Source organism: Diadema antillarum, unplaced genomic scaffold (assembly GCF_040938485.1).
Source record: "Diadema antillarum isolate AM-2024a unplaced genomic scaffold, OU_Dant_1.0 seq00000203_RagTag, whole genome shotgun sequence".
Lineage (NCBI taxonomy): Eukaryota > Metazoa > Echinodermata > Echinoidea > Diadematoida > Diadematidae > Diadema > Diadema antillarum.
The window spans coordinates 2,020,677-2,033,789 of record NW_027271262.1 but is presented as its reverse complement, the minus strand read 5'-3'; the positions used below and the strand labels follow the sequence as shown (position 1 = coordinate 2,033,789).

Sequence of the window (13,113 nt, the reverse complement as noted above, 5' to 3'; positions counted from 1 at the left end):
AGGTGCTCTATATAGCATCTGACCTAATTACACATGTATGTACATGGGGGTGCACTGTGTCCATATTGATTGGCAACATTCTTCCCCAAGTGAACACTGCAATGCAATCATTAGCCAGCCACACAGGGCAATCTACTTAATACTACCAATCTCATCCTTCAGCACGATGAGATCACAAGTTACTTCTGTGTATCATCATCACGTTCTCTTTTTTCCACACACACTCTCTCTCTCCCCCCCTCGATATAATGATATCTGCAATGTATCTATTTGACCTTTCCCCACCTACCTCATTGTAAATTACTATCTATGTAGCTATGTGTTACCTTCTCTCTGCACATTTATACACATGTACTATACCATATGAATAGCACATTTGATTCAATGTACACATTATCTCGGCATTCCTTATTTCATTTATACTTACACATAATGAAAATTTAATATTATTTCTTTTTCTCCCACTTTCTCTCTTCCTCTCCCTCCCCCCCCCCCCCCATTCCCTTCTCTGTCTGTCATCCCCATATTTTTCATCTTCTATGAGTGCCAACATACATTTCATTTTTTTTCTCTATCTTTATCTGTTTCTTAAAACATTCTCTCTGTGTATTTACAGGTATACAATACATAATATATTGCCTTCACTTGTAACGTACAAACTTCCGATCCCCAGCAAATTACTTTCCATCATGAGCAGATGAAGTGGATTCCGACTGCATAGAGGCTATGATACCATACATCTCAATTACTGTGCTGGGTGAATCACACTGCTGCATTGTCCTGTTGCCGTGTCCACACCCGGCTCTGATGATGGGGAAGGCCGTACAGACTGCACTGTCCAGCACTGATTTTCTACAGCTGGCCCATTCTCATGATTACACGAAGCCCCTTGATCGTATCACAGTGGCACATGCTATGTACAGTAGGTACCTACCCTGTGTACGGTAGTTTGGCCACTACTACTATGCACACCCATAATGTCCTTTTGCCCAAAAAGTGATTGCCTGTTTAATTCTTTCAGTTGTTTTTTGCAGAAGTAGATTGCAAATTAAAGCAAGTTTCCCCCATGTGTATGTGTGTGTGTGTGTGCGTGGTCTATTCAGTAATATGATGGATGTATTGTACTGTATTAAAGGTATTGCTAAAGAGCTAAGATAAGAGCAAATTATAATATGGGAACATTTCCCCAAGCAGAACATCTCATTTTCTTAGTGGCTCACCAGTCTGCCTGTAATACATGCATTCTGGGTCTCATGGACAACACACAATCATATCAGTAATCATATCAGTAAATGTAAGGTGTTAAAGATACTTTGTACCATACTTAAAATTCAATTTGCTTTGTGTTTAAATTTAAACTAATTTACATTTTAGATAGAGACAAGAACATTAACATTTAACGACGATAATGAATGCAGATGCTTTGTGTTATGTCTTGTTTTGTTTCTGTACTTTACATTTATAACACCCTGTTAATCTCTTCTACGAGTGGTATATACTAAAAGCAGATCAGTACATTGGAAAGCCAGACATTTACATTCTAGTAGTGGTAGGGTCAATATACCTTTTCTCGACTCCACCCTCTCTTCATGATTGAGCCACCTCAGCCGTCTGTCCAATGTTCAAGTTTCACTTTTGTCATTTGTCAATGCATTTATTGATCTGTTTTCAGTCCCTGTGCAAAATGAGACAGCCATATGCTGTTTAACATACTAACAATGCTCTGCAGAGGTGGGTAAGTAGAGTGTTGTTTCATTCGCTATACACAGGGGTGGATCCAAGAATTCCAGAAAGGGGGGGGGGGGGGGTGTGCGCAAAGTGAGGGAGCGTAGCAACTGAGCCCAAGCAAGCCAGAGGGCAGGGTGTGGGTAGGGAGATTTTTTAATATATTATGTTGGTCATCATCGTGCAATTTCATGTAGGGGTGGTGTGCGCTTGGTGCCCCCCCCCCCCAATCTGCCACTGTACATCGTGTACATAAATCTTGCATCTAGAATATTGTGAGGGCTATTGGATATAAAAGTCATTCAGGAAGGCAGATTTCCTCCAGCTAGGTGGTACAATAATAATAATAATAATAAACCATTTTTATAGAGCGCAAATTACATTCAAGTCTCTAAGCGCTTTTAGAAATGAGAAAAGACAGATTATACATGTGTAAGAACACACAATACAAAGTAGAAAATTACATATTTTTTATTATCAACTTAAAACATATCATTAAACAATTTACAGAACAATGGTTACTTTACAAACAAATGAGACTTCAACAAGGACTTGAACTGATCTAATGATGAACATTCTCTGATATCATTTGGGAGCTGATTCCAAAGTTGAGGTATTGAATATTGAAATGATCGTTGACCGTATGACTTAGTCGATACATTAACCGGTTTTCACAATTGTTTGGTGCTTGAACGAAGTTGTCTGGAAGGTTGATATTCTTGGAGGACCTGTTGCAAATAATGAGGAGCTAACTGATGTTGACATTTATATGCAATTACAAGTAACATATAAACTAACCTATCTTTGACTGGCAACCAGTGCAACATGTGTAATGTTGAAGATATAGTCATATGTGTGAGTTCGGGTAACCAACAATGAAAGTACATCCAGTGTTTTGCGAGGACTGCGGGACAATAGACCGGTCTAATACTCAATCAAGCCCAAATTCCTATTTTAAAAAAATGAAGAAGAAAGAAAAATACAATTTCAGATGCTAAAAAGTAAAGTGCTGGTACGTACATTTTGCAAACAGGTGTAGAGGTAGGTCAGTTTATAACAGTCACATAACCACTGAAACAGCATATGGACAATTTTTTTTTTATTTTTTTTATTTCTAACAGGTTGTCACAGTAGCAGTTAATGATAATTTGCATGCACTTGATTTCAATCAACTTTTTATTGATTATAAAAAATCTGTGTTGATTTTGACTTTGCTACATAGCAGTCTTGTAACTTGTCACTTTTGTAAGCTTGCAGAAAAGCCTGCAGCTGTCACGGTTATTATACACAACATGCTACATGTACTTCTGCATCTACTGCAAATAAAATAGTCAGCTCATCGTAGCGTAAATATGAACAACTGAATGACACATCTGCCTCAAAAATCAAAATAACAACATCACTGCCCAAGCTCAAGATATACAGTACAGGAGGAGTAGGTGGGGCATCATATGAGTATTGATATGATTGATGGCTGCATTGAGTTTCCACTTAAAACAACTCAATGTTGACACAATGCCCCATCACAAAACTCGTATATCATCTGACATCAGGGATCATGTGGGAGGAAGACTAACCTTAAGAAAACAAAAAAGATCTGCTCTTTGCAAACTAACCTAGCTTTCACACCTACCAATACTGCTTAATTTGAAACACAATTGTTATGAAGCATCACTAGAAATGTGTTTCAAATTATGATTAAGATACATACAGTGTACATGCAAAGTGTACACTGTACAAGACCTGTATTTCACAAATACTTCTACAGAGTATGTACAAGTTTACCACTTGAAGTATTTTTCAAATTGTTTCACTATACCTAACCACAAAATGAAGCATTAAAGCTGAAACTAAAAAAGTTGCAGATGAATGTATTTTTCTACGGGGTTGCTTCCAGACTTTCCTTCATGGCAGATTTACAATGGAACCCTGTGTGTCTGGTAAACAAAGTCTGGGCTAATTGAATTAAACCTCACTTCCAAGTATGATTTGAAGGAAGCCTGTACTGGCACAGACAGCTGAAACTCTCAAAAATGTAAAAACAACTTAAAGTCAATCATGTTAACACTCCTGGCTTTTTTTTCTTTCTTTCTCTCTCTCTCTCTCTCTTATTTATTTATTTATGTAATTTTTTTATCTATTTTTTTTTCGGGGGGGGGGGGGGGGGGGGGGGGTCTCACTCTATTTACCCAAATAACAACGTTTTGAATTCTGAGCCAACATAGATTATTAGAACAAAATTTTTGAACTTTCGACTCTCTGGACTACACATGTGTATGTTTCCCTACAACTTTCGAATACCTCAATTAAATCCAAGTTAGCAAGATTAAATTGTAAAGTAATTCATAAAATCAAAAGTGCACTCAAATAAATCATAATTAAATTCAAATTCAATTCAGAAGGGCCTGCCCCATGCACTGAACACAAGTACGGATCACCCACAAGCGTCATGCTACAGTATAGGCTGTACAGTGTATGCTAGCTACAATGTCTGATCGCAACATGTTGAAATGACAAAAATGTGTTGCTGGCAGTGACATTGCAGAAGAGCCCACTGGATCTTGTGAGGTTATACAAACTGAAAGTATGGAATGCTCTGTTTACCATTAGAAAGATTTATTGAAAACTTTGCCAACACTAAATGTAGCTTATTTCTGGACTGCACATGGTATGTGAGTTCATGTGTGTGTGAGTATACATGTATGAGCATACACATGGGGCAGCATTGTTGCTAACTCTTTGAGCATGCATCCTAAAATACAAATTATATAAAGTTTAGCATTGAAAACGTTCAACAGTCTGAAAGTAATTTGCATTAAACAACAAATTGTTTTTCAGTGGGTTAAAAGCATTATTCCCTGACAGTACTGGTATTGTCAATGATACAGACATATTGGATAGGTCCCTACTGGAAAAAAAAAAAAGTTGTCGCTATAATCATACAATACAATACAAAATAATGTATTTCTTGAAGTACACATGTACCAGTATTAAAACATCAGTGCTGATTGTGAACTACATGTGCACATACAACTTGTATACTATATTGTATTGTATATCATCATTTACAGGACATAACAATTGTGCAGGGTCTTTGTGAGTTTGTACCTTGTCCTGATAGAAAAAAAAACCAAAACAAACTAACTTAACTTAACAAGCAAAAACAGTGAAAGCCCTTGCTATTCAGAAGGTATAAAAAGTGGAAAACAACAACAACAACAAAAGATTGCAGGATGAAGGCATGCACATGGTGTAGAGAAATGCCATTTCCAGTATGCTTCACCAGTCAGGGATGAGCAATCAACCTTGACAAGATGGAAGTGACAGGAAACCTCCTGACAACAGAAATGGCTACATTGTATCATACAAATCAGTGGTGCAGTGTATCACAAATGTATACAACGGTACCAGAGTGTACATTGCAAAATGTGCATGTATAGTATTAGACAACAATGTATCACATGTTATTCTCTGTTAATAGTGTTATAACTGCACATTGCTATTGATGAAGCCTTAATTTACAGCAAGCTAATAATATGGATTTAAGTTAACATATTCGCAAAATCATATACTGGCTTTGGTACAGGTATCTTGCAAAATATCAAAACACCATACAGTACTTTGTATGTACATTGTATTTAGAAAATCCTGCAAACTGCATGCTGAATGTATTGACCGATTCGGGTTCGTTGAGGGCAGCAGACATTTTATGGCACTGGGCGCAGCCATGAGGTGTCTCAGCCGACCCCCCCCCCCCCCCCACCCCCCGGGCAACATGTTTATCGCGCACTTGTAACAAAGGTTCGCGCACTAAGCAAGCATTCGCGCACTCAGTACGAGACGCCCATTGGCTAAAGCAACCATGCATCAGTTTTTCATACTGCGCGCATGCTAATGTAGGGAGAGGGGTGGGGAGTGGGAAGGGGGTCGGCTGAGACACCACGTAATGGCGCTGCCCATGCCAAAAATACACATAGCGCGTCACAGAATCGGTCAACACATGTCAAATTTTCCGTCCTATTGGTCCTGATGAATAGGGACTACCATACATGTATGAGATATTCACGGTGAGACTGCAGTTAGTATGCATAATGTACCCTCATGAAGATGAACAGATGGTAATAGCATATGGTGTGGCACAGAATACTGTTCTACCAATGAGGTTCCAGAAATGGAGTCACAACAGTCTTATTCGCTTTGATCCCATGCTCGAAGCCGCCACTCAAAAATATTTGAAGTCTGTGTCAAACTGGATCTGCTGCTCAGATGTGAAGACAATTGACTCGTGTCTCATTGCATAATCACCAGCCACTTTCCAAGGAAGATATGTCTTTGTGATGGTAATTACTTTTCGCTATCCCTGTTGTCTACCGCCCATTGTTTTTAAGTAGGGCCTACTTACAAACAATGGGCGGTAGACAATGGTAAAGGTACGGAGGTGCGCGAATAGAAATTGCTCAAATATTGCTGAAATAGATATCAAAATTACTCGACTGTACGTGCCTGTTCGCTAAGCTGACATATCAATTTATAAAGAACTATACTTGAAGATGATACCATATTTGTATTTTCATTTTACGGAAATTAGGAGAAAAATGATAAAACTGGCTTTCCATGAGGGTAAAATTTCAAACACTTTCACAAAATACAGCTCAGATTTACACTTTTGCACATATTTTCAAACGGAATTGACTTTTGTTTTATATGCTTTATTATTAGGTGAAATTTCATTGCATTTGAGTTATATATAAACAAGCAGCATATACCCAATATTATGTTTTAACTGAATCTTCAGATTGCTCAGAAAGATGGCGGTTTCAAGCATCGAACATCAAAGGCACAAATGCACCTGTGGAATTCTTTTGTCCATCCATAGAAAACTGACAGCTGATTGAATAATTATAGTCAGTTGTAACTCCATCTCTCGAACCTCCTTGGTTCTACAGATGTGTTCCTACGCTGTATGTATAGCACAGTATAAGATGGAGTATACTGAATGGGCAATAGTTCTTCATATCAATAGTACAATGTAAGATCACTTTATTATCATCATATTTAAGTTTTTCCATAGCAGCACAAAGGAATAAATAATCAGTTGTGTGAGCACATTATTTGTTGCCATAGCAGCTTCAATATTAGTTCAGGCAAAAGGATCGAACAAAAATGAAATATCAACCAAAAAGAGGGTAGTCTGTGTATGGGTGGGGTTCTTTTTTGTCTGATCTAAAATGATGAATTATCTGATAGATCCCATGGAAATCACAACCTCAAACAGTACAGTCTGTGTTCACCAATAGCTTAGATAGGGTATAGAAAAAAACAGTTTCTGCTTTGTATGTATGTAGTGTATTTCCTGTCCAAGTTCTTTCACTAAATCAAACTAATGTCATATACTGTAGGTGTAACTGTGCTAGAATCATATGATGAAATCTTATTTGCTCGTCAAAACAAAAATAAAATTCATTATTGCCCTAATAATACTATGCCAACCCAATCTAATCAATTTGGCAAATTCCATGTACATGTAGTGTATTAGCACAAAGCACTCTTCAGTCATATTGGAATATCACCTTCATGATCTTGACAGGCTCTAGCTCAGCACACAAGGTGATCAATGTAAACACAATGTGTGCCTGCATCCTGCGTTAAGGACTTATTTATAGGATGTTCATTGCAGCTCTCTTCATAATCTTGAAGTACCCCAGTACACATTGTATTGTGTGTATAAGGCAATGAAGAGAGCGATAAACAAAGTGCAGAAATGACAGCTAAGCCACTTCAGGAAGTAGCACCTTTCCCTGACCCTGCACGCCACAGGGAAACTGGAGAGCCAAACATCCTCTCTTCAGATGCTAACAGGGGGCACATACTAATATAGTGTACCTAATCACAATTTCATGAAATTCACAATCTAGATGTTTTATGGTAGTACAATGTAAGTGCACATAGCAGGATCAATTTTGAAGAAAAAAAAAATCACAGTCTGCACCATTTCTTAATTCTAATCAATTTAAATTGACACAATCTCAATGTACAGTGTAATATAATATCCATTTCAAAACAACAGTTAAATGTTAAAGATACTGACTACTGATGACACCACACTGATGGACCTTGTCTTTGAGAAACTACAAGTTTCAACAAACAAAGCGGATATGGCCTGCAGCAGATGGGGTATGAAAATCAACCCCAGCAAATGCAAAGTCATGTCACAAGACAAACGTCACATATCCTTGAATGGAGTAAACATCGACAAAGTGGATAATTTTGTATTCTTGGGTAACAACATTCCTATATACAGTGGCAAATGATGTGAATCGTCGTACCAGATTAGCGGCCTGGGCATTTGGCAAACTGAAAAGCACCATATGGACGAACCAGATTATCTCCAGATCACTTACAGTGAGAATTTACAAAGCACTCATCCTTCCTATTGCCATCCACGGTGTGGAGTCGTGGACACTACGCCAAGCCGACCAGCGTCGATTAGACACCTTTGAAATGAGATGCCTACGAGTAATCCTTGGTGTGAGGCTCATTGACAAGATAAGGAATGAGGAAATTAGACAGAGGCTTCATCTCACCAACACCATCTGTGATGAAGTAACCAAAAGGAGATTGAAGTGGTTTGGGCATGTAATTCGTATGCCCTCACATATGATCCCATTCCAAGCCTTCAAGAATAACTTTCTTGGGAAAAGACCACCAGGACGCCCTCCTGCCCGCTAGAGAGACCAAATTGAAAGAGACTTGGGCATTCCCCTGAAAGAGGCTGAACATCAAAGGACAAGTTCACCTTCATAGATATGTGGGTTGAGTGAATGCAGCAATAGGCTTATTAGTAGAAAACATCAGCGAAAGATTGGGGAAAATCCGACTATCCGTTCAAAAGTTATGATTTTTTGAAGTTTCTGCTCGGTCATGGCTGGATGAAAAGACTACTGTAGCTTGTGATGTCACATGTGTACAACGATATAAAGAAAGAATAAAGGAAATTCAACATATTTCCATTTTTCCTGCATAACAAAAGAGCACTCGACTTCTCTCTTTCAGAAGGTAGGGGGAATAATATTACCCTTAACATACGTCAGTAACAAGTCGAAGGAATGTGCACTTTATTCAAAAAGTAAAGATTTGTGAAATTCTCTTTTTATTTTCGTTATATCGCTGTACGCATGTGACATCATACACTGTAGTAGTCTTCTCATCTAGCAGTGATTGGGCAGATACTTAAAAAATTCATAACTTTTGAATAGATTCTCCGATTTTCCTCAAACTTTCACTGATCATGTTTCTACTAACATTGCTGCATTCTCTCAATCCTTATGTATATGAAGGTACAATGTAGACTTGTCCTTGAAGCCCAGGGAAGACCAAACTGGAGAAGGATCACTCATATTATGTAGGAGAGCAAAAGGACACACTGTCCTATGCAATTAAGTCAAGTCAAGTCAAGAAGTTTGTCACTTGTCAATTCATCTCATACATGTAAGGAAGTACAATTTTTTTATATCACATACTTAACTGTAGTCAGGTACAATTGTATGAAAGACGAAAAATTACTGAGGAAACAGAAATGTATCTCGAGTTCATTTATATTGCTTTGGGGTACAGCTGAACGAATGCAGCCTCTTCAATTTGAATCTAGTTCCAAGTGGCATCAAAGGACTACTGTATACACCGAATATTTCGCAAGGTTTTATCTCCGTGAATTTTGCGAGTCGGGTGCTATTCGCAAAATTAAAGACACATGAATAATAATGACTCTGATCCCAATATGAATGTGACGCCCATGCATATATTTCTCCTTTCAGTACAGAACTCCACGATCGCGAATTTAACCACTTGAGAAATCGTCGGGAAGTCCCGATTCGCAAAAATTTACACTCGCTACATATTAAAGCCGTATACAGTACCTACAATGTAAGCATATTCTTCTTCTCCTTCTCTTCAGTTCTGTTCCTCCTCATCCTTCTCATTTTTTTTATTCACTCTTCTTTTAGTCCCTCTTCTTCCGTACCTGTGCACAACCTCCTCAGTTTACACCAACTATATTTGACACCCTTTCTACTATCTATTTATTAGTAAACTATTTCCTTCCAGATGCAAAATATTTTCTTCTTCATCATAATACTTTCTTGTCCAAAAAATATCTATGAAATGGCTTCTTTTGGATTGAACTGCCAATTTAAAATCCAAGATATTTCATGCAGATGGATTGTATACTTTGACATACGGTACTACTTGATTTAATACTAGGTACATTGTATGTCTCAGGGGGCCAGACTACATTGTATTCTGCAAATCTGTGCAGGCTCTTCGCAAACACTACTGTACATACATGTACGAAAGAGCTAGACTTGGCTCTAAAAATGATACCTCAATATACATGTATATATACACGTGTAGTAAATAAAATGGCGTCATGACACATCATGGCATGAATTGTATGATTGTGTTTATACTCATAGAATTCCATCAAGTTTCAAACTATACAATCTTTCTTTTTTTTTTCTGGAAGGCAGGTTATAGTGTAAACTGCATAACAATTATGTATAAAGCAAGCCGCCCATAATTCGACTGTAACGTCATCTAAAATTTGACTGCACGCTACATGTAAAACCTGTGCCTTTTGCATGCGGTCGAATTTTGGCACGGGAGGTCGAACCTTGGACAATTTGCTTTAATGCAGAATGTATGCATACCTCAAAGAATCACAGTACAATTTGTCTCAGTCATACAGCATATTACAAGGATCTGAAATCTTGTCTACAACTTCTGGAGAACATCTTTAAAATTTCAAAACTTCACAGGTCACGGAAACAAATGAGATCTCACTTGAGAAGAAAAAAAAAAAGGTTTGTTTTAAGGGGTCTCAGACAGAGATCAATCTTAATTGTTTGAAACATATTCAATGCCAGCCCAGAGTACCGAGCAATCATGGAAGATATTTTCTTCACATTCCACCTTCACTTGTGATAGAAGACTGAGTTGTTCAGCTTGGGCAAGGGTTTATTTAAATGTCAGATCCATCGGTGTCATATGACTTTAAAACTGTCCCACTCTGAGAAGAAAATTTATCCCAAGAAGACACACACTGGACTTTTTTGTTCAACAAGGGCAGGTATGAGTTGTGTCCATCAAGTTTGCTGTTAGTGTTAGTGTTACAAAGTTTAGACCTCTTACTGAATAAGCTGAACGAACATTATTTTCGCGAGGGCTTAATTTTGGCAAATTTCGCGAATCACAGTTGGATTGCAAATATCAGTTCGGGAAACCCACTCACAAGGGGGGCCCCTCCTTTTAAGTAACCCGTCCCCCTTATAAGTAACCCCGTCCCCCTTATAAGTAACCCCCGGGGCACCCCTTATAAGGAGTCTCCACGCTTTTTTGCAATGCAACGCGAAAATGAAAGGACTGCGGCAATTCGCTTGATTATGTCCATAAAGCTTCACAAGTTTCCTAGTTACTCACGAAATTTGAGCAAAATCGGTTTGAGGCATCATATCTAAAATCATGGATTTAAATGCGATGTCAAACGACCCATGCGAATGCTGAAATGCGAGCGATTACTGGCGCGAGTGTCGCCAGGCGCGGCGGCGCGGCAATGCTTGAGTGCAGACGTGGCGACTGAGTACATGTACACAGTCGCCACGTCTGCACTCAGGCATTTGCCGCGCCGCCGCGCCTGGCGACACTCACGCCAGTAATCGCTCGCATTTCAGCATTCGCATGGGTCGTTTGACATCGCATTTAAATCCATGATTTTAGATATGATGCCTCAAACCGATTTTGCTCAAATTTCGTGAGTAACTAGGAAACTTGTGAAGCTTTATGGACATAATCAAGCGAATTGCCGCAGTCCTTTCATTTTCGCGTTGCATTGCAAAAAAGCGTGGAGACTCCTTATAAGGGGTGCCCCGGGGGTTACTTATAAGGGGGACGGGGTTACTTATAAGGGGGACGGGTTACTTATAAGGAGGGGCCCCCCTTGTGAGTGGGTTTCCCGAACTGATATAACACGCTAAAATGTCACCATGCACTACTATGTAATAATAGAGCATTAATGTAAGCATCGGCGCTGATTCGCGAAAATGTGTATGACCTCGTTTGATATTCGAGAAAATATCTGTACGCGAAAATGACAGCGTATAGAAGCCTACAGTATCTAAGATGTGCCGCTACAACCTATGTACATCTGGCCGAATTTACCGTGTGAGCCTTGTGAGTGAGCTGAGTGACTCATTACAGTAGAAGTGGAGCAGAACTGAAAGTAATCTCATAAATACTTAAGAATTCACTTTTATTAACTGTTACACGTAACGTTACAGTTACACTGTGACTGTTTAATTTACTCACCCAAAATACAAAGTTGGCAAAAAACAAGCAGTACTTCGTGCAGAGACTTATTTCGGATGGGGCACTATTTGCCCGTTGCATTTTTGGTCTTGCTTGCTGTTGGGGAGGAGGCGCCTGTGAGTGTGATTTGTTACCCCTCTTGTTCTTGGGTCGACCCCTATTCTGCTGCTGTTGCGGTACACCCGACGTCGGTCTCTGCACCGACGAGGTCGGAGTGATAGGTGGGGCCGAGGCCGCTGGCTGTGGAGGCGGTGCGCCGTAGCCTGCTGCTGCATGAGGCCCCGGGTAATCGTCGTAGTACATCGGGCCGGCGGAGGGAACGTAGGCATGGGACTGAGGCGGTGGATTTGTACTATAAGGAGGTGGATTTCCGTAGTAATCAGCCATGATGCACGATGCTGAATTCACATGGAGTCAACCGAAGACACTGACGTAATATTACACTTTGATAAGACGGAGGATATACATGCACGAGTGACGGTATTTCCTTCTGAAATTTCAGATAAAGATCTTCATCATGTTTTCCAGCGGCTCACTCAGCTCAGTCCCCAGTGAGCTAGCTGAACACGGCACGGTCATCAAGTGAAACTTGGTGAAGCACTATCGTTTGGCTATTGCAAATCACTTAATTGACGCAAATTACATCGAAAAAGTAAAGAATATAGCTTCTCTAATATTTCATGAAATTAGTAAAGGCGTGGAAAAGAAACAGATGCCCATGTCAACTGCAACTCAAGTAATTTTGCTCACTCCTGAAATGCACAGCGCGCACTCCGCTCGGATAAACATGAAAATGAAATCACACAAAGCAACTGCACGTAAGCTTAGCTAGCTGCATAACGTCCGCTGATTATTGTCGTCGTCGATCTTTCGGCTCTGCACAGCACGCAGGTAAGGTGGCGGTGTACAATAATGCGATGCTAGGAAATGACACGACTGCACTGCACCCACCACACTCAAAATACAAAAACTTAAAACACGGAACTCACGCACCTCCTCCTAGGACTACATTTAATGAAAAATACTCGT

The 13,113-nt window shown here is 39.4% G+C and overlaps 1 protein-coding gene across 1 annotated transcript in view; it reads right to left on the bottom strand.

The window, feature by feature from the left end:
- Positions 1 to 12,871, bottom strand: part of LOC139728844 (tetraspanin-17-like) — a 76,720-nt gene extending 63,849 nt beyond the window's left edge. The window contains exon 1 of the mRNA XM_071639783.1: positions 12,085 to 12,871. Within this exon, the coding sequence (XP_071495884.1) occupies positions 12,085 to 12,471 (387 nt within the window). The 5' untranslated portion in view covers positions 12,472 to 12,871. The remainder of the gene's footprint in view (positions 1 to 12,084) is intronic.
- Positions 12,872 to 13,113: the final 242 nt, after the last annotated feature.